At 43.4% G+C, this 21743-nt stretch overlaps 1 protein-coding gene and 1 long non-coding RNA gene across 3 annotated transcripts; one reads left to right on the top strand and one right to left on the bottom strand.

Annotated features, from left to right (window-relative positions):
- Window positions 1–458: 458 nt before the first annotated feature.
- Window positions 459–5512, bottom strand: LOC137094805 (uncharacterized). Of its 2 annotated transcripts, none has more exons than XR_010908717.1 (3): window positions 5453–5512; window positions 2687–2838; window positions 459–1013 (listed from the first exon to the last, which is right to left on the bottom strand). It is a non-coding gene; the product is annotated as an uncharacterized lncRNA (long non-coding RNA). The 2 variants fall into 2 exon arrangements; XR_010908718.1 differs by lacking the exon at window positions 459–1013 and adding an exon at window positions 1976–2043.
- Window positions 5513–5566: 54 nt separating this feature from the next.
- On the top strand, window positions 5567–17919 carry EIF3I (eukaryotic translation initiation factor 3 subunit I). The gene is made up of 11 exons (XM_060784138.2): window positions 5567–5675; window positions 8375–8467; window positions 9339–9426; window positions 10322–10387; window positions 11714–11863; window positions 11967–12094; window positions 14733–14843; window positions 15793–15882; window positions 17173–17246; window positions 17365–17457; window positions 17580–17919. The coding sequence occupies exons 1-11, from the start codon at window positions 5673–5675 to the stop codon at window positions 17659–17661; spliced, it is 978 nt and encodes a 325-aa protein (XP_060640121.1). The 5' UTR covers window positions 5567–5672; the 3' UTR covers window positions 17662–17919.
- The last annotated feature ends 3824 nt before the right edge of the window (window positions 17920–21743 follow it).

Raw genomic sequence — 21743 nt, 5'->3', positions numbered from 1 at the left:
TGGATGTCTTCGGGGCCTGGCCTCTTCCCTGCTGTCCTTTTGGCTGCAGGCGAAAACCCTTCATATTCAGGCAGGCTGTTGAGACGAAGTTTTGGAGAACAGGCCTTGGATTTGTCAATGTTTGGGAGCAGCTTTTTCCTTCCTCACTCTAATGGGGTTTTAGCTCAGGCATGGGCAAACTTCTTCCCTCCCTCCAGGTGTTTTGGACTTCAACTCCCACAATTCCTAACAGCCTCAGGCCCCTTCCTTCTGCCCCTCAGCCGCTTAAGCAAAAAGGAGCTAGTCTCTGACACAATGGCATAGGTAAATATAGACAGCTGAAAGGAAAGAACAGAAAACAATCAAAATCCTATTGAGACACAGTTCATATCTGATAGCTCTGAAACACGTAGATATTCCCCTGGAGCCTGATCCAAATTACATCTTAAAAGGATCCTTTCCTGTTTGCTTTGCCTAGCAGGACATTGGACCAGTTTCCCAGATGTATAAACCCCCAGAGTTTCACATGTTTCATATACAACATAAAGTTTTAAGTGTTTTTGGATGCATTGGGACATGTCCGTGGCTGCTCTCTGCCATTGCATCCTAATCCCACAGTATATATACGTGAGTCCCCCCACCTCACTCCCATCCATCTCTCAGCAAGAAATAATATTCATGAATCCAGATCTAATGGGAGCCTCAGAGTGTGTTGGTTAGGGCAAAACTCTACAAGAGCGGGGTGTGGGACTATCCTATTGTCTGAGGAACATCTCTCTTCCACTTCCCTGGGGCTGTTGGCCTTGGCAGTTGATTAGATGAATCCTCTAGGAGTTTCTGGGCTCTGGGCAGTTTTGAGGGTGAGCTGTTGAGCAAGATCGGATCTTTTGAATCTCAGCAGCTGCGGAAGTTATATTAATTCTATATACACACACACACAAGAAATAATGTTTAAATTCATATTTTAAATTCATATATAAAGTCATATAGTAGACCAAGGAACCACACTAGTTGAGAAGAAATGGCACCACAACCTGCAAGAAGAAGAAGAAATGGCAGTATTGATGCCAAAATCAGTTGGCCATCTAAGGAGTGGAAAGGATGTCTGATACACAGTCTCCGTTCTAAAGGAATCACCATGTAAGACAGTGCAAGGCATTTTATCCCCATTGACAGCCATTCAAATGACCCACTCCTTCCCCTGATTGGCTCAGAAATGGTCAAGCCAGGATCTGGGCTCTCATTGGCTGGGGACTCCCTGAGATTTCAGAGGTGGGCAGAGTTCCTTTGTGGCGGGAAGAATTGAGAGCTTCTATTGGTTCCTTTGAAGCTGGAGCCGTTCGGAGTGCTGCCTCAGGAATAATAATATGGTTTGGGGCAATGCAAAAAATCCACGACTAGATTATATGAGTCCACAAAAGGAGCTAGTCTCTGACATAATCGGAAGGCTTAGGTCAATATAGACAGCTGAATGGAAAAAATAGAAAACAATACAAATTCTATTAAGACGGAGTTCATATCTGATAGTTCTGAAACACCTAGATATTTGCCTGGACCCTGATCCTAATTACATCTTAAAAGGATCCTTTCCTGTTTGCTTTGCCTCCCTGAGGGGATTTTCTCCCAGGACACTGGACCAGTTTCCCAGATGTACAAACCCCCAGAGTTTCTCAAATAAAACATATAGTTTTTGGGTGCATTGGGAACATTTCTGTGGCTGCTCTCTGCCATTGCATCCTAATCCTCACAGTATAAATACCTGAGTCTCCCCACCACCACCACCACCTCATTCCCGTCCATCTCTCAGCAAGAAATCATCTCCATGAATCCAGATCTAAAGGGAGCCTCAGAGTGTGTTGGTTAGGGCAAAACTCTACAGGAGAGGGGTGTGGGGCTATCCTATTGTCTGAGGAACATCTCTCTTCCACCTCCATGGGGCTGTTGGCCTTGGCAGTTGATTAGATGAATCCTCTAGGGGTTTCTGGGCTCTGGGCAGTTTTGGGGTTAGCTGTTGAGCAAGATCGGACCTTTTGAATCTCAGCAGCTGCGGAAGTTATATTAATTCTGTACACACACACACAAGAAATAATGTTTAAATTCATATTTTAGGGAGTGGAGGGGTCATTTTTTGACAAATCAAGCCAGTATCTTCAACTGCAATAATTAAAAAATGTTTAAAATGCATACTGTTCTGTTTCTTGTCTCTAGAACCATGTATTCTATGACAACACACATTTTTTGTCTTGGCAGCAATGAAATGTTGGGCTAGATGCATTGCTGATATTGCAGTGAACCGCTATGAGGATGCTCTTAGTGCATTGAATTTTATCTAATCTAAATTTTAATATCGTTGTATGCATTTGATGTGTGATACTGTATTTTAATGGTATTGTATTCTAATGGTATTGAATTGTAATAGGCGAGATCTGTATTCCAATTGTTTTATGAAGTACTTTGGTATGTTTTTGGATTGTTGTGCTTGTATATTGTACTTCTTTGTGTGCAAATGGCCTATAGTGAGGCATTAACAAACAAAACAGAATATTATCCCATGTAACATAAAACCCCAGAGGTCTTAGAAGTGCAAGCACTGGAAAACAGTCAGCCTAGTATACTTGATAGAGTAGAATTGTGTGCTTTAGTTACTGGGAATTAGACAGTTATTATTATTTTTGTAAGTATATTAATAGGGGGAACTATCAAATACCTTGTAATTGAAGCAAAGGAACTTCATTTCTGCCAGGAGCTGCAGGCTTCGTCTCTCCTTCTTCACTTGCTCCAGGCCTTCTGTTCCCTTTTTCAAAAATGGGTTGGTCCCTCCCCAAAGAAGGGCCACCAAGAGACAGGCACTTAGTTCACCTGCAAGAAAGGAAACTTCTAATAATCATTGTAATGGTAATTTGGAAGGATTTTGCAAAAGAGTATTCGAGAAACCCCTCTTCCTCCTGGAGAGAAGTGCCAAGAAGAGGGCCCAGTCCTGGGCCATTCAGGACTATTCAAAGTCTCGATTGATGACTTAGATAACTGAATAGAAGGGAGGTTTATACACTTGAAAATGGGACCTTGTTGGGAGGGATGGCTAAGACTCTAGAAGGCAGGATCAGGATCCAAAGTGACCATGGGAGATTAAAAGGATGGATCAAAATTATTATTATTATTTATTTACTGATGTTTAATGATTTATGTTACAATTGTTTTTAATTGCCCTATACTTGTCTCGTGATGTTTTGTATAGATGTTGTTCACTGCTTTGAGTCGCCTGAGGGCTGAGAAAAGCGGTATATAAATAAAGTAAATAAATCAATAATAAATAAATATTTACAGTATTTATATACAGCCTTTCTCACCCCTGGGGGGACTCAAAGTGGGGGTGGGGGACTCAAAATGTAAGGCTTCTTGTGGAGGGAAAAAGTAGTGTGTAAATAAACATAATAACTAACCAAACGAACTTCAACAGGGACAAATGTATAATATGACGCTTTGACAATAAACATAAAATGGATAGATATAGGATGGGTGACCCCTAGCTTGAAAGCAGTCCATGGGAACGGGGTCTAGGAGTCTGAGTGGACCACAAGCTGAACATGAGCCAACACTGTGATGCAGCAGCGAAAAAGGCCAATGTGATTCTAGGCTGCATAAATAATATAGTGTCTAGATTAAAGGTACTCATAGTCCCACTCTCTTTTGTGTTTATTTATTTATTTACCACATTATACTCTGTGCCTCTTACCCTGAAGGGATTTTCAGGCAGGCTGGCAGAAACTGCCGTATAATCAATTGTACTATACCTGTGTACCCTGTTGGTGGCATAGGTATAGGCAGCTTGCGTTATGTCATGCTGGGTTCCATTGAGGTAGTGCAATGGATGCAAGGAGAGAAGTTCTAAGAGAATTGACTTGTATTGTCAAAGGCTTTCATGGCCGGAATCACTGGTTTGTTGTAGGTTTTTTCGGGCTATATGGCCATTTTCTAGAGGCATTCTCTCCTAAGGCCTCTAGAACATGGCCATATAGCCTGAGAAAACCTACAACAACCCAAACTTGACTTGTTTCTGATTATGTCTTGAGAAACCCTGTCAGCAGATGTAACCTGACCATCTTGTCCAAAGTTAGTGCCTTCCACTTGTTTCACACCCGCTCCAATTCTAGCATTAAAATCACCACACAAGATAAGCTTTGTGGAGGGATATTGGCATTCCAAACAGGTGAGGGTTTCAGATAGCCCAATCCAGACATTAGGGCCTCAATTTTTGATAATATATTAGGCAGAGTCTGGATGACCATCTGCCAGGAGGGCTTGGGTGGTGCCTTCCTACATAATGGTAGAAGGGGGTTGGACTGGATGGCCTTTGGGATCTCTTCCAATGCTAGGATTCTATTATTATTATTAATATATTAAGCAGAGGCTGAATTGACATCTGCAGGAGGGCTTGGATGGTTCCTTCCTGCATAATGGCAGAAGGAGGTTGAACGTATTATTATTATTAGGTTGAACGTATTATTATTATTATTATTATTATTAATATATTAAGCAGAGGCTGAATTGACATCTGCCAGGAGGGCTTGGATGGTGCCTTCCTGCATAATGGCAGAAGGAGGTTGAACTGGATGGCCTTTGGGACCTCTTCCAATGCTACGATTCTATTATTATTATTATTATTAATATATTAAGCAGAGGCTGAATTGACATCTGCCAGGAGGGCTTGGATGGTGCCTTCCTGCATAATTGTAGAAGGGAGTTGGACTGTATGGCGTTTGGGGTCCCTTCCAACTCTAGGATTCTCTTATTACTATTATTATTATTATTATTATTATTATTATTATATTAAGTATAGACTGAATGGACATCTGCCAGGAGTGCTTGGGTGGTGCCTTCCTGCATAATTGTAGAAGGGAGTTGGACTGTATGGCGTTTGGGGTCCCTTCCAACTCTAGGATTCTCTTATTACTATTATTATTATTATTATTATTATTATTATTATATTAAGTATAGACTGAATGGACATCTGCCAGGAGTGCTTGGGTGGTGCCTTCCTGCATAATTGTAGAAGGGAGTTGGACTGTATGGCGTTTGGGGTCCCTTTCAACTCTAGGATTCTATTATTAATAATATTATTCATATTCAGCAGAGGCTGGATGGACATCTGCCAGGAGGGCTTGGATGGTGCCTTCCTGCATAATAGGAGAAGGAGGTTGGACTGCATGGCCTTTGGGGTCCCTGTCTTCCAATTCTAGGGTTCTTTGAGTCCTGTTTCTCCATGAGCCTGCTTATGAGTTTGTATGGCCATCTGTTGGGAGGGCTTTGGTTGTGCTTTTCCTGCCTCCAGAAAGTAGTTGGACTGCGTGACCCCTGGGAATCCCTCCCAGCTCTGGGACGCACTGCTTCTACAGAGGCCGAAGGTGGCCATGGACCCACACCGTTTCTAATACACGTGGGCATGAAACTAAAGTCCCCCCCCTTCCTTTCTCACCCAGCGACGCCATGGCGACCGGTCATAGAGTAGAGGGCTAGACTGACGCAAACAAGTCCTACTTCCGGTTTGGCGCAGCTCTTGTCAACCGGAAGTGTGAGGCTCTCTTCTCTTTTTATATCTCTATGGACACCTGGTTTCGGCTTTCCGTTTCCGGTCTCGTGCCGGAAGTGGTTCATCTGGCCTCTTCTGCGCCGCCTGGCCTTCCTTTGCCGCAGCCATGGTGAGTCCCTCTTCCCCTGAAGCTGCCCATGAGTCGGTTTAGTGGATCAATCCAGCCTGGTCTGGGCCTGGGCCTCTCCGTTCCCTATCGCCAGCCCCAGTGAGCAACCTTGCTGCAGGTGTTTGGACCAGCTGAGGTTTCTGAGCACTCTTTAAAGGCAGCCATACCTAGAGCGCGTTACAGTATTCCAGATGGGATATAACTAAGGCATGGATCACCATTGCCAGATCTGGCTTCTCATGGAATGGGCGCAGTTGGTGCACAAGTTTTAATTGTGCGAAGGCCCTCCTGGCCGCTGCCGATAGCTTCAGCAGGATCCCCAGACTTTGAATCTGTGTTTTCGGGGGGGGGGGGGGCATCCAGCGCAGGCTGGATCCCTATTCCGTGGTCTGCCTTCCAACTGATCAGGACTACCTCTGTCTTGTCTGGATGAAGTTTCAATTTGTTTGCCCTCATCCGAGGTCATCCTGGTCAGTTGCAGCCTGTGCTGGATGGGGTTACACTCCCCTTGAAGGCACAGGTTCGCAGCTTAGGAGTCCTTTTGGATTAATCGCTGAGTCTGGATCCTCAGGTAGCAGCGGTGGCCAGGGGGGCTTTTGCACAATTAACACTTGTGCACCAGCAGCGCCCGTACCTTTGGAAGCCAGACTTGGCCACGGTGGTCCACGCTCTCATTACATCCAGGATAGACTACTGCAACATGCTCTACGTGGGGTTGCCTTTGAAGACGGTTCAGAGGCTTCAAATAGTCCAAAGAGAAGCAGCCAGGTTAATAACTAGGGCAGCTAACAGGGAGCACACAACTCCCATGTTACGTCAGCTGCTCTGGCTGCCTGTTTGCTACCGGGCACAATTCAAAGTGCTGGCTTTGGCCTATAAAACCCTAAACATCCCAGGCCCAGTTTATTTGTCTGAACGCATCTCCCTTTACGAACCACTGCGGAAACTAAGATCTTCTGGGGAGGCCCTGCTCTCGGCCCTGCCACCATCACAGGCGCGTTTGGCAGGGATGAGAGACAGGGCCTTCTCAGTGATTGCCCCTCGGTTATGACAATATTAGATCAGCCTCCTCCCTCCTGTCCTTCAGAAGAATGTGAAGATCTGGCTGTGGGTCCAAGCCTTTGGGGCAGTGCAATGAGGCAAAATGGTGTCCTGAGATGGTTTTTAAGCAACTTTTAATGTGAATATAAGTGATTTTAATGTTTGTATATATTTATGGTTTTATGTCCTGGCATTGAATGTTTTCCATATATATGTTGTGCTCTGCCCTGAGCCCCCTGCGGTGTGAGAAGGGCGGAATATAAATGTTTTAAATAAATAAATAATTGCTGATTATAGATGCTGGTTTAGGGTCAGAACAGCTTCCTTGGCATTAGGTGGAAAGGAGTAGTAGAGTTGGATGTCATCTGCGTATAGGTGGCATCATACTCCAAAACTCTGGATGACATCTCCCAGCAGTTTCATGTATATGTTAAACACCATGTAGGTTAAAATGGAACCCTGAGGAACCCCGCAGGTCAACAGCCAGGGGTCCCCCAGCACTACCTTCTGGGTACGGCCTTTCAGGAAGGATCAGAGCCACTGCAAGACAGTGTCTCCCAATCCCATCCCTGTGAGACAACCTAGAAGGATACCATGGTTGATGGTATTGAAAGCTGCTGAAAGGTCCAGGAGAACTAACAGAGTACACACTCCCCCCTATCTAGGTCTCTGCGGAGGTCATTCACCAAGGCAACCAAAGCTGTATCTGTTCCATTGCCAGGCCTGAAACCAGATTGAAATTGATCTAGATAATCCATTTCACCCAGAAATCCCTGAAGTTGGGAGGCCACCACATGATCCAAGTCCTTGCTCAGAAAGGGGAGGGGTGCACACTGGCCGATAACTCTCCATTATAGAAGGGATCAGGGGTGGCTTTTTAAATATAGGCCTCACAACAATAGGAATAATAATTGAAATAATAATGGGAAGAATAGGAATAAGGTACTGTTCCATTATCTGGATGGAATAATAATGATAATAGGAATACTCCTAATAATAGGATTAATAATAAGAATAGGAATAATAATAATGATAATAATCATAGGAAAGAGCTAAAAACTTGGTTCTTTCTGCAGGCCTTTGATAATGTTTAAGATACTAACCAGATTACTATATTTAGCCAGGGAAGTCTAAATTGATTGTATGGATCTTTTAATTAATTATTATTGCCATATTTTATTGATTATGTTGCTCTTGTTAACTTAATATGCCTAGTTTTAAATGTGTTATTGGTTTTTAATGTTGATATATTGTATTTTATGTTGTATGGCACCATTGTGTGCTTTGTGAGTTGCCCCGAATCCCTATGGGAGATGGTGGCATGGTATAAATAAAGTTTATTATTACTATTATTAGGAATACTACTAATATTAGGAATGATAGGAGTATGAATAACAATAATAATAGGAATAAATCTACAGCTGTGTTTGTGTTTCTATCCATGTATGTTATAGGATATTTAATTTATATGATACATGTTATCATGTTATCTCTTGGTGCGCTATGTTTTATAAGAAATGTACTGCTATTTATACCTTCTCCAAAAAATAGATACAGCTTTGCAGATTCAGAGAGCAAAAACAGAGAAAGGAATGAAATCTCTACAAGGCAGTATGGTTCAGACTGTGTTAAAGCACATTGTTCTTTTCTTCCCACAGAAACCTATCCTCTTGCAGGGCCATGAGCGGTCTATTACTCAGATCAAATATAACAGGGAAGGAGATCTACTCTTCACGGTCGCCAAAGATCCGGTAATGATTTTCTATATTTCCACACACACCCCACTTCTATGTGTATATATAAAGGAATTGAAAATCACAAATGTTCTACTGCAGCATCTGTCTGTCGATCTACAAATCAGAATATGCATGTTGGTTTGTACCACAAAGCCTTCTCCATGGCTTGATGGATCAGGACCAAACTTGGCATACACATCATTACCCAACTAGTTCAAACTGCTGAGTTTGAACTAAATAAAAACCCACCCCTTTTGGACCCAGAGCCAAAGGAAAGAAAACAAATGAAGCAGCTTGGCTGTTGCTAGGTGAAGTGGCCCTCTGTCATATGACTGTCAGTGATATGACACTATCAAAGGCCTGCAGAAAGAACCAAAGAAAGAACCAAAGAGAGTCAGTGAAGTAGATTGGCTGTTGCTAGGTGGTGTGTTTGTGTGAGGAGAAGGGAGGAAAGAAAGAAAAGGGTAGACAAAGGAAGAAAGAGAATGGAAATGAAGAAGGAAGAGAGGGGAACATGTATGAGGGAAACTGAGGAAGGAAGAGAAAAAGAAGGGGAAGAAAGAATGGAAAGAGGGGAAGGAATGGAGGGAATTGAAAGGGGAAATTATATGAGTGGAGGGGAGAAAAGAAGGGAAGAGAAAGAAAGGGAGGGAAGAAAAAAGAGGGGAGGAAGTATATGAGGGAAAGCAAAGGAAGAAGAGAAAAAAGGAAGAAAAGAGAGGGAAAGGGGTGGAGCCATAAGGAAAACGCAAACCCAGAGAACACCCGGTATATACTCTAGTAAATATATATATGTATATATACATTTGTTTGTGATGTTATGTTCCTCTCTTGGGTGTGTTTTATGTTTTAATGACACAGTCTGACCTATGAATTCTTCTCCCAGATTGTTAACGTTTGGTACGCTGTCAACGGCGAGAGACTTGGCACATACAATGGGCACACAGGAGCCGTCTGGTGCGTCGATGCTGATTGTATCCTTTGCCTTTAAAAACCATGCTATTGAGCACACATTTTCATTAATAAGACTGGGGTTCTGTCTCTGTGTTACTATGAGGTTGGATTGGAAGGAATTATAACACAAAAATAGACCGTAAATTAAAATGTTTTATTGAAACAAACTGAATTTCCTTTCCCTTATTTGCCACTGAGAAGTGTTTGTGAAAAGGAAATCTCATAAGCTTCTGCAGCCCTGATCTTAACTCAAATGTGACTGCTATTACTTTACTATCTATAACTACAGTGTCACTATATCTTACTTCTGTCTTAACTATATATCTATAACTCCGACTGGACTATCTATGGGTCTCTGACTGGACGTGAAGTCCTGTGCACTTTCTATCCCTCTGTTTCATTCCACAACTAGACTCTAACTGATCTGCCTAACTGTCAAATACCTGCCATTCTGGAGCGGAGGCTTGAGCTCCTCTCCCCCTCCCATATCCTTAAGGCCACAGGCAGCGAATTATAGCTTCTGTTTCTGGAGGCAGGACAGAGGTGCTTTCAACTCTTAAGGTCCAGAGGCTTGGCATCTGGGGAGACTATTTCAGTAAAGGGCCCGAGGTTCATTTTTATTGCTTTGGATTAACTTATCATTTTTATGGATTCTGATAAGTAATTGTGTGGCATAAAAGCCTCTAGAAAGGCCATAAGACTTGCATCAGGTGGATTAAGAAATCTATGAGTGAGAATATGCAAGTGAATTGAGATGCAATGAGATATACAAACAATTTAGTTGGAAGAATGACACTCCTACAGAACATCATGCTATCTCTTGGCTGCGTTGTCTAGATATTGATCTCTTGCAGTAGCTCATACTTTCTTCTGTACTGATATAATATGATGGGAGTTCCTTGACTGCTCCTTCAGGGGACACAAGGCATGTACTGACCGGCTCTGCGGACAACTCCTGTCGGCTCTGGGATTGTGAGACAGGTACAACTCAGAAACAAAGGCCTTTGGGAAAGTGGGTGAGAGGCAATGGGATTATGGTGGATGTTGGGATATGATGGGAAGAATCAAAAGCCTGTCCCGGGAAAAGCGGAATTTGGAGCACCTGTGGAAGGAGAGCCATACTTACAAAGTACTTACATACTTATTATAAGGGATATCCTTGTCTTTTATGTGTCTGGTATGGTCTCTTATTCAATGTCCTTTCTTTGGCCTGTGTGGGGTAGTGTTTCAGGGTTGGACTCTGGTAACCATATTAATACCCCATTCAGTTTTGCAGAGAGGTAGTGTACACTTTGCAGCCAACCCACCCTGATCTTTGAGACACTTAGAAAAATATTTTTTATGTTTTTCTGACTTCCTCAAAGGAGTTTTAGTGAAGTTTCCAGGACTGTATTGCACCCAAGGAGCTCAAAACATTTGCCCACAGTCCTCCAACTTGGGAATGTAGATCTTTATATAGGTTCTAGGATATTATCTTGGGCTGCAATGCAACCTGAACCCTGCCACATGCACAATGGAGGACCTTCTTGCAGCAACATCAGAGGCACTCCAAGTGGACAGCTACTGGTCAAAGGACATTTAATCAACTACCAAGCTTGCAAACTTTGTGTTTTGTTTGTTTGTTAAAAAATGCAATGCAACTGTTTGGTCTGCTCCTGGCATGATAAATAAATAAATCTTGGGCCTTGTAATAAGTGTGCTGTATGACTGGCAGACAGGTTTCAAAACATTCCTGGATTTCTAAGGTATTATTCCATACATTCCATACATTTCCATACATTCAACCTTCTTCCCCTTTGTTTTCCTCAGGGTGTGATTTGCTGTGTGCAGTGAGAAGGATTTTCTGATAGAGTTAAACTTAGAAACCTGATACTTATTTTGGAGCAGATCTCATTGAACTTTTTGGGATTTCTCCCCAATTTAACCTAAGCATCAACTGAGTTTTAGGCCTGGGGGCAGTTTTTTAGTTATGGAGAAGAGTACTATCACAGGGTTATCACCCTTCATTCCATAGGAGAGGCTTGAAATGCCAAAAAGAGCTGGGTTGCTGTGAGTTTTCCAGGCTGTATGGCCATGTTCTCTCCTGACATTTCACCCACATTTATGACAGGCATCCACATAGATGTGGGCAAAACTTCAGGAGATAATGCTTCTGGAACATAGTCATACAGCCTGGAAAACTCACAGCGACCCAATGATTCTGGCCATGAAAGCCCTCGACAACACACTAAACAGAGCTTTTTTGTAGGATGCACCTATTTGAGCCACCCCTGTGTTCTGATGTTGTGTGTTGTGCCCCTTGCCTAGGGAAGCAGCTTGCTCTGGTGAAGACCAGCTCTGCTGTGCGAACCTGCGGCTTTGACTTCGGAGGAAACATCATCATGTTTTCCACTGATAAGCAGATGGGGTACCAGTGTTCTGTGAGCTTCTACGATCTCCGGGACTCAAGCCAGATTGGTGAGGCTTCTGGGCAGAGGGGCTTGGGTTGAGACAGGCCACTGGTTCTCTCCACAGCGGAAGCCATTTAATTTTACCTCTTTGTTTTTCCTTTTATCTACAGAGGACAACGAACCATACATGAAAATCCCTTGCAACGACTCCAAAATCACAAGCGCCGTCTGGGGGCCTCTTGGGGAGTTCATCATTGCGGGGCATGAAAATGGGGAGCTGAACCAGTACAGTGCAAAGGTGAGTGTGGATTGGAGAGGTGGTCCTTGCGTCCTGCAGAAAGAGCAAATTGGTGCTGCCACCTAACTAGAGCTTCCTTCTTTGGAAGCTTTTAAACAGAGGCTGGATGGCCATCCAGGGGTGATTTGAATGCAATATTCCTGCTTCTTGGCAGGGGGCTGGACTGGATGCCCCATGAGGTCTCTTCCAACTCTTTGATTCTATGATTCTAGAGCAGCATCCCTATCTCATCATCTTTTGTTCCCCAGTGTCCTTTAGCAAGATAGGTATTTATTTACTATTTATTTACTGTATTTGTATACCGCCCTTCTCAGCCCTCAGGCGACTCAGGGCGGTTTACAATGGCAACGATTTGATGCCCAAAAACACCATAAACATTTAAAAACATTAACACATAATATAAAACCAGTAATGCCAGTTCATCAGTTTCATGGAAGACGTTCACCAGTTCAAACAGTGTTTTGATAAAGGTACTCATTTAAAAGTACTATTGAGGAAGAGACTGGTTCAAAACATAATAATAATAATAATAATAATAATAATAATAATAATAATAATTCTTTATTTATATTCCGCTCTATCTCCTTGAGGAGACTCAGAGTGGATTACAACATACACAGATAGGCAAACATTCAGTGCCTTTAATACGGTGAAATAACAATGACACACAAATACACAAAACAAAGCTAAAGGCTTCCCCTTCCATCTCCAGCTTCTGGAGGCTGTGCTCACTCTGGCCATTGGGAGGTGCTCTTTTTCCATTTCCAAGCTGAGGAGCCTGTTGTCTGTAGACACCTCCTGGTCGTGTTTGCTGGCAAGGCTGCATGGGCACCTTTATTACCTTCCCACTGAAGCGGTGCCTATTGATCTACTCACATTTGCAAGTTTTTGAACTGCTAGGTTGGCAGGAGCTAGGGCTAACAGCAGGAGCTCACCCTGACCCGCAGTTTCAGATCAGGGTGATTGAGCAGCACAAGACTTTAACCCATTGTGCCAACCCCAGCCCCTATTGGTCTTCCCTCTTCCCTTCTCATGCACCTAGAAGTAGCTTCTGTCCTATCACCTGGTCAGATGAATGGTGCCTCTCTGTTTATCTTTTCTTGCTCATAGAAACCCACTGGGTCACCTTGGGTTAGGCACTGTGTCTTTCAGCCTCAGAGGAAAGCTGAGAGAGAATGCCTTGCCCAAATCTTACTAAGAAAAACTCATGATAGGTTTGCCTTAAGGACCACAAGAAGTCAGAAATGACTTAAGAGTACACAGCAACAGATGTTATGGCTGCTATTGCACTTGGCAATGAAGGGGCTACCTTTCCCTCTCCTGGGGTTCGGAGGCACTTGTCAGAAATATTAAATATGAACTGGGTATTTTTTATTACAAAAATGTGAGTCAAGTACTGAAAGAGTGAGTAGGCTGAAACCTGTTAGATCAAAGAAACACAGATATCTATAACAATGACAAGCGAAGTGTTATCCAAACAGAACTATGTTAGCATAATCCGTGTAAATACACTGCATATGAACCATACGAAGAAATAACAAGTCTGAATGCTACTTGGTTATCTCGTAGTCCTAGAGAAAGTAAACTATCTTCAAAATACAGTCCAAATTAAATCCAAATAGTTCAAAATGCTGTCCAGTTCAAAATAATATCCAAATTATAATGCGACAAGGATCCCCGGGTTGAGGTTGCCTTGTTTCGGGGGACTTCCCCTTCTTCAGGATTTCGTCTTCTTTATAAAAGTGGGTGGTTCACCATACATTCCTAAATGGGTGATAACAAACCACATAATAGATATGCCAAAAAAGGCACCCAAACCAAAAACATTTAGTGATAATGACTTGCATTCCAGTGAAATAGGACTTAATTTGGACTGTATTTTGAAGATAGTTTACTTTCTCAAGGACTACGAGATAACCAAGTAGCATTCAGCCTTGTTATTTCTTTGTATGATTCATATGCAGTGTATTTACACGGTTTATACTAACATAGTTCTGTTTGGATAACACTTCGCTTGAAACCTGTTAGAGTCAGTGGGCCAAAGCTAGTTTCATCCTGAGGAGTGTGAGGTAAACCTCTGTGTGAGAGAAGCCTAATGTGTGAAGCTCCAGTGTATACAGGAGTGGTTCTCAACCTGATGTTTTGGCCTTCCAACTTCCAGAAATCCTAACAGCTGGCAAACTGGCTGGAATTTCTGGAAGTTGCAGTCCAAAACATGCGGACCTACAGGTTGAGAATCACTGGTATAAAGGCTGCTGTGTGTAAAATGCTACTGTGTGAAGCTCCTATGTAAGTTTGGTCTGAGAGGAAGCTCTGTGAGAGCGAAGCTGTTTATCTGCATGAGGAGGAAGCCTAGCATGGAAGCAAAGAAGGAAGTATAAAGGGATTTATTTATGTTATAGAAACCTTGTTATTGTAAATAGTGCAACTATAATATTTTACTACAAAGAAAAGTCTCCTTTGGAAGAGATAACATTGGTCTGTGTGTTTTTGTTCTTTTTATCACTTTGGCTACTGGTTCTGGGTCACGTGGCTGCTGCTAAGTTACTCTGCTGTACATTTATGAGGAGGGTCTTTTGTTAATAAGCCCACTCACTCAACAGAACCTTCTCTGCTTTATCTCTCTCTTCTCTTCTAGTCGGGGGAGGTCCTCATGAATGCCAAGGAGCACACCAAGCAAATCAATGACATCCAGACCTCCCGTGACACGACCATGTTCATCACCGCTTCCAAGGACAACACGGCCAAGGTATGTCTTGCTCCTTTCAGTTGCGAGTGTTTTTTTCTTTCCCTTCCCATTCCTATTGTTGTTTGAGACAGGTCATATTTGTCTCAGGTGTGTGCCCGAAGCCCAAATAATACACGAGGAGGAACCATGGGAGGTGTCCTATGTTCTTGGCTTGTGTTTTAGACCACAGTGGGAAGGACACTTTGCTATGGAGGGAGATTTTTATTGGGCTTATGGATGGTGAGATGTCAAAGAGGTTTGGGTTTTAAAGTGGGATGAGCAAAGGTGCCTTTGGGTCTCAGGTGAGCAGTGCAAGATCCCATGTAGAAATCCCACAGCAGGATATCTTCACTGTTTTTTGCTCCTTTTTTTGTTTAAAAGACATTTCTGTGCTGAGAGAAGATACCCCATAGGAATCCCTGAGCACATGGTTACTATGATACATCTTAAATGAATACTGGTGTTAGCCATTTTAAAGCCATTTTAATGTAATTGTATTTTAATTGCTGTAATGTTTTACTCATGTTTTAGTTTACTATGTCTTATTGGATTGTTTTTTATTATTTTCATCTTGATGCTTAATTCTTTGTTCTAAGTTTGCTGTTGTTTCTGTGCATTATATTGTATTATTTTGATGTGTTTGTATTCATTTGAGGCACTGAATGTTTGCCTTTTTGTTTTGTGTCTGTAAACCCGAGTCCCTTTGGAGAGAAATGGCGGTCTAGAAATAAAGTTGTTGTTGTTATTATTATTATTACATCACTTATTTGGCTTTTTATGGCTGTGCTCGAGGTAGCTCACAGAAATACATTTCCCTTTAAGCAAGCCATACAAGTTTATTTGAATTATTGTTATTATGACACCTTTGGGGACAAAGTCCTGAAGGGCAGGGTAACAATAAAACATGGAGGCTGTAGTTTAGGGCCAACAGTTCGTGTTTATGCTGAGCACCTGCTTCTTCCTTCTACAGCTGTTCGATTCCACAAATCTTGATCACTTGAAGACGTTCCGGACGGAGCGGCCAGTGAACTCAGCAGCTCTCTCTCCCATCTTCGATCATGTACGTTAGCAGGCGAGGTGGAGTGTCCCCTTTAACACCCCCCCCCCCCCCCCCACACACACACACAAATGTTCTCCCCTCAGGGCTAGAGCTGCCTTCTCTCCCAGTGGTCAGGAAGGAAATCTTTGTTAAATATCACCCTGTTATCCAAAACACGCTTGATCTGCTTTTGTAAACAGAGTTGGCTTGGTTAGTACTTGGATAGGAAAGCACCTTGAGAGAATAGCAGGGATGTCAAGGCAAATTTGGAAAGAGTCCTGCATGAAATCCCTTGAGCCATAGCTGTTATGATACTGGTCTATATCTAATGCGTGACTTCTCTTTGTCATCCCCAGTGGGCTGCAAAAATGCATTTAGTGCGCCAAAGCTAAGAATGAGTTAGTCAAGGAAGAAGAATAGCCAAAGAGTTTGGAGAGGCCTAGATGGGGCAGGATTTAGAGTATATGGCTAAATTTGCCTCAATTAATTAGTCTAATCAGTGAAAATCCTGTATGTCAAGGGTTATACTGATTCCAAAGATCCAGTGGGCGTACTCTATTCAGAACTAAATTGGATTTAGGCCATAGTTCTACTTGTTATTGGGGGGAATGCAATGGGCCTTGAGAAGGGGGGACATGGGCTTGTTTTCCACAGAGGAAGCAAGAAGGACAGTTGGACAGCTATCTTGAGCATCTTATCCATCTGTTAACTCATAACAGAGGAGTGACATAGAATCATAGAGCTGGAAGAGACCTCAAGGGCCATCCAGTCCAACCTCCTGTCAAAAAGCAGGAAAACTGCATTTAAATCACCCCCAACAGATGGCCATCCAACCTCTGCTTAAAAGCCTCCAAAGAAGGAGCCTCCACCACACTCCAGGGCAGAGAGAGAGTTCCACTGCTGAACAGCTCTCACAGTCAGGAAGTTCTTCCTAATGTTCAGGAAGAATCTACTTTCCTGTATTTTGAAGCCATTGTTCTGTGTCCTAGTTTCCAGGGCAGCAGAAAAGCTTGCTCCTTCCTCCCTATGACTTCCTCTCATATTTTGATACATGGCCATCATCATGTTTCCTCTCAGCCTTCTCTTCTGCAGGCTAAACATGCCCAGCTCTTTAAGCCGCTCCTCATAGGGTTTGTTCTCCAGACCCTTGATCATTTTAATCACCCCCCTCTGGACACATTCCAGCTTGCCAACATCTCCCTTAAATTGTGGTGCCTAGAATTGGACACGCAATAGCGGGGAGCATGACTTCCCTGGATCTAAACACTAGACTCCTATTTATTCTTCGGTTTCCTTTTTTTAAAAAATCAGGTGGTGTTGGGCGGTGGACAGGAAGCCATGGATGTGACGACCACTTCCACCAGGATTGGGAAGTTTGAGGCCAGGTGAGCAAAGGTGGTCTTATTACTTGAATGGGTGATGATGTCCCCTGCTGACGTCCCCTGTTGACGTCCCCTGAGATATGTGCTCTGTTCATCATTTTCCTTTCCCTGTTTGGTTCAGGTTCTTCCATTTGGGTGTCGAGGAGGAGTTCGGAAGAGTCAAGGGGCACTTTGGGCCCATTAACAGCGTTGCCTTCCACCCTGATGGAAAGAGGTAAGGGTCTCCGTCCCGCTAACTCTCCTCCTGGTTTCCCAAGTCCCATTCATTTCCTGGGGTTGGGGACCACCTTGAACCTTGGAAAGTTTTAACTCCCCTTCTTTTGTGTTATTTTCCAGCTATAGTAGCGGTGGCGAAGATGGTTACGTCCGCATCCATTACTTTGACCCTCAGTACTTTGAATTTGAGTTTGAGGCTTGAACCAGCTCCTTCCTCTTTCTACTGTTGCCTTTGGATCTTTGCAGTCCCAGCAAGACCTGGCTGTTCCATTAGAGATGCTCAATGAAGGGCCCAAATGGAGGCAGGTACATTGTGGCTGCTCCTTTGTTCTCAGGCAGCATTGAGATACCCAGCTTCTTAACCTCACTCTTGGAATAACATCTGCCTACCTGATTTGGCCTATTTATAAAAGTTGCATAGAGAGAAGTAATAAATTTTCAGTCATGTCTACAAGCAGAATTGTGGGAGTGTGTCTTCATTTATTTGTCGTGTCAGATCAACCAGTCAATTATATTACATTTCTAACAGAACAAAGCAAACAAACAGATAAAATACAGCATTTCTGAGTTTGGTAGTTGGTTAAATGTCCTTTGACCAGTATCTGGCCACTTGGAGCGCTTCTGGTGTTGCTGCAAGAAGGTCGTCCATTGTGCTTGTGGCGGGGCTCAGGTTGCACTGCAGCAGGTGGTCAGTGGTTTGCTCCTTTTCACATTCGCATACCGAGGATTCCACTTTGTAGCCCCATTTCTGAAGGTTGGCTCTGCATCTTGTGGTGCCAGAGCGCAGTCTGTTCAGCGCATTCCAAGTCGCCCAGTCTTCTGTGTGCCCAGGAGGGAGTCTCTCATTTGGTATCAGCCATTGGTTGAGGTTCTGGGTTTGAGCCTGCCACTTTTGGACTCTCGCTTGCTGAGGTGTTCCAGCGAGTGTCTCTGTAGATCTTAGAAAACTATTTCTTGATTTAAGTCGTTGACGTGCTGGCTGATACCCAAACGGGATGAGCTGGAGATGTCTCTGCCTTGGTCCTTTCACTATTGGCTGCTACTTCCCGGCGGATGTCAGGTGGTGCAATACCGGCTAAGCAGTGTAATTTCTCCAGTGGTGTAGGGCGCAGACACCCCGTGATAATGCGGCATGTCTCATTAAGAGCCACATCTACTGTTTTAGTGTGGTGAGATGTGTTCCACACTGGGCATGCGTACTCAGCAGCAGAGTAGCATAGTGCAAGGGCAGATGTCTTCACTGTGTTTGGTTGTGATCCCCAGGTAGTGCCAGTCAGCTTTCGTATGATATTGTTTCTAGCACCCACTTTTTTCTTGATGTTCAGGCAGTGCTTCTTGTAGGTCAGAGCACGGTCCAGAGTGACTGCCAGGTATTTGGGTGCGCTGCAATGCTCCAGTGGGATTCCTTCCCAGGTGATCTTCAGAGCTCGGGATGCTTCTCTGTTCTTGAGATGAAAAGCACATGTCTGTGTTTTAGATGGGTTGGGGATCAGCTGGTTTTCCCTGTAGTAGGCAGTAAGAGCACCTAGAGCTTTGGAAAGCTTCTGTTCAACCATCTCAAAGCTCCCTGCTTGAGCGGTAATGGCACGATCATCAGCATAGATGAAACTCTCTGTCCCTTCTGGCAGTGGCTGGTCATTTGTGTAGATGTTGAACATGGATGGAGCAAGCACGCTCCCCTGAGGCAGGCCGTTCTTCTGTTTCTCTCAATAAATGTAAAAATGGCAAAGCAGCTGGCCTGGATGACCTACGGATGGAACAAATCAAGAACTTTGGCCCAAAAGCAAGGTGCTGGCTGCTGGAGCTGATGAACAACTGCACTGCATCCTGTCAGATCCCCAAAATCTGGAGGAAAGCAAGAGTCATCGCCATCTTGAAGCCAGGCAAAGACCGTAATCCAAAAAGCTACAGACCAATCTCCCTGTTGTGCTACCTCTACAAAGTTCTGGGGAGACTTATTTTGCATAGAATTACGGAAAAAATAGACCCCTGTCTGATCCCACAGCAAGCTGGCTTCAGGAAAGGCAAAAGCTGCACATCGCAAGTGCTGAACCTGACTCAGCACATAGAAGATGGCTTTGAAAGGTAGCAGATCACAGGAGCTGTCTTCATAGACCTGTCAGCAGCCTATGATACTGTGAACCACCGCCTCCTCCTGAGAAAAATGTATAATATCACAAAGGACTACCACCTCACCCGACTCATAGGAAACCTGCTACAAAACGGGAGTGTGTCTGAAAAGTGTTTTTATCCTGATGTGTAGCTTAGAACGCTTCAGACCTCAGTTTTAGTATTTGGCTAAGGAAGGTCCTCCGAGGGCTGCATTTTACTTTCTTACTGAACTCTGTGGCTCTTTATGGGAGACATTGAACCTCAGAGGTGAAACATGCCATTGGGGCAGCGGAGTCGCATCAACCCCTGGTATCTTGGCTTTTCAATAAGAAGGCTATGGAAAGATTTGGGACGACCGGCAATACGGTTGATTCAATCAGTCACCATTCTATGAAAACATTGCATTTCTGAAGCCTTGAATTTGGAAAGGAAAGTTGTATTTTTACTCTGAAGTTTGTTTTTAGCAATACTTTGGAGAGTTCATTAAGCCTAACTTTCCCTTCTGAAGTTTTGATTTTTAAAGCTAATAATAATAATAATAATATCAAAGGCCAGGCTTGAAAAGTCGACAACAGATCCCAAATGTAAACTCTGCAAGGAAGCAGATGAAACAATAGATCACATCCTAAGCTGCTGCAAGAAGATCGTGCAGACAGACTACAAGCAGAGGCACAACACAGTTGCTCAGATGATTCATTGGAACTTGTGCCACAAATACCATCTGCCTGCGCCAACTAACTGGTGGGACCACAAGCCGGAAAAAGTTACAGAGAATGAACATGCGAAACTCTTTCCTGATATAATAATAATAATAATAATAATAATAATAATAACACTATGTAACACGATTTTGTTCCTGAGTTATAAATGCCATTTCCTAATTGGGTTTATCATAAAAACATGGGGAAAGTTTATTAAATTGCAAATGCTCCATTTTTGTGTGGGAGGGATATCCTGCAGCACATTTTGCTCTAGTTTTCCAATGACCATCTCACCTGAGTCTCAACCAATGCAACCTAATTTAATTGTGGCAGGCACAAAAACAAAGTTTCTGGAGTACAGCAACTACTTGCAAAGTACTGCACAATTAAGTAGGAATAACACTTTCAAACCAGGAACAGAATTGTTTTCAAATTTTGTTATATAGTGTAATAATAATAATAATAGCTGACATGATATGAGGATTTAAAGATCGAACTGCAAAGGCTCTGGCACAAGTCAGTCAAGGTGGTCCCAGTAATGATCGGCACACTGGGTGCAGTGCCTAAAGACCTTGGCCTGCACTTAAACACAATTGGCGCTGACAAAATTACCATCTGCCAGCTGCAGAAGGCCGCCTTACTGGGATCTGCACGCATTATTCGCCAATACATCACACAGTCCTAAACACTTGGGAAGTGTCCGACGTGTGATCCAATACAGCCAGCAGAGTGTCTGCTGAGGACTCATCTTGTTGTGTTTCTAATAATAATAATAATCTGGGACTTCCGGATTCAGACAGACAGAGTTTTGGAGCACAATACTCCTGACCTCACGATCGTGTTAAAAAAAAGTATGGATTGTTGATGTTGCAATCCCAGGTGACAGCAGGATTTAAGAGAAACAACTGGAAAAGCTGACACAATATGAGGATTTAAAGATCGAACTGCAAAGGCTCTGGCCCAAGCCAGTCAAGGTGGTCCCAGTGGTGATCGGCACACTGGGTGCAGTGCCTAAAGACCTTGGCCTGCACTTAAACACAATTGGTGCTGACAAAATTACCAGCTGCAGGAGGCCACCTTACTGGGATCTGCACGCATTATTCGCAGATACATCACACAGTCCTAGACTCTTGGGAAGTGTCCGACGTGTGATCCAATACAACAGCCAGCAGAGTGTCTGCTGTGGACTCATCTTGGTGTGTTTCAAATAATAATAATAATACACTTTATTTATTTTCCACTTTATCTTCCCGGAGGGACTCAGAGAGGATTACAATATACACATATGAAGCAAACATTCAATGTCTTTTACACACAGTGAACAAAGACATACAACACGGACACAGGCCTTCCCCTTTTTCCATCTCTGGCATCTGGAGGTGATGCTCAACTTTGGCCAAGTGGAAGCGCTCTTGTACCATTTTTCTGTGTCAAGGAGCCTGTTGTCCATAGACATCCCTGATTGTGTTGC

Source organism: Anolis sagrei, chromosome X (assembly GCF_037176765.1).
Source record: "Anolis sagrei isolate rAnoSag1 chromosome X, rAnoSag1.mat, whole genome shotgun sequence".
In the NCBI taxonomy this organism is placed as follows: domain Eukaryota; kingdom Metazoa; phylum Chordata; class Lepidosauria; order Squamata; family Dactyloidae; genus Anolis; species Anolis sagrei.
Note: the sequence above shows the minus strand (reverse complement) of the source record. Positions and strands in the feature narration are given on the sequence as shown.

What these genes read in the sequence shown, in the direction of transcription:
- EIF3I (XM_060784138.2), top strand. An exon ending in CCAAGGACAACACGGCCAAG is followed by an intron (nt 14,844 to 15,792) that starts GTATGTCTTGCT and finishes TTCCTTCTACAG; the next exon opens with CTGTTCGATTCCACAAATCT. An exon ending in TCTCTCCCATCTTCGATCAT is followed by an intron (nt 15,883 to 17,172) that starts GTACGTTAGCAG and finishes TTAAAAAATCAG; the next exon opens with GTGGTGTTGGGCGGTGGACA.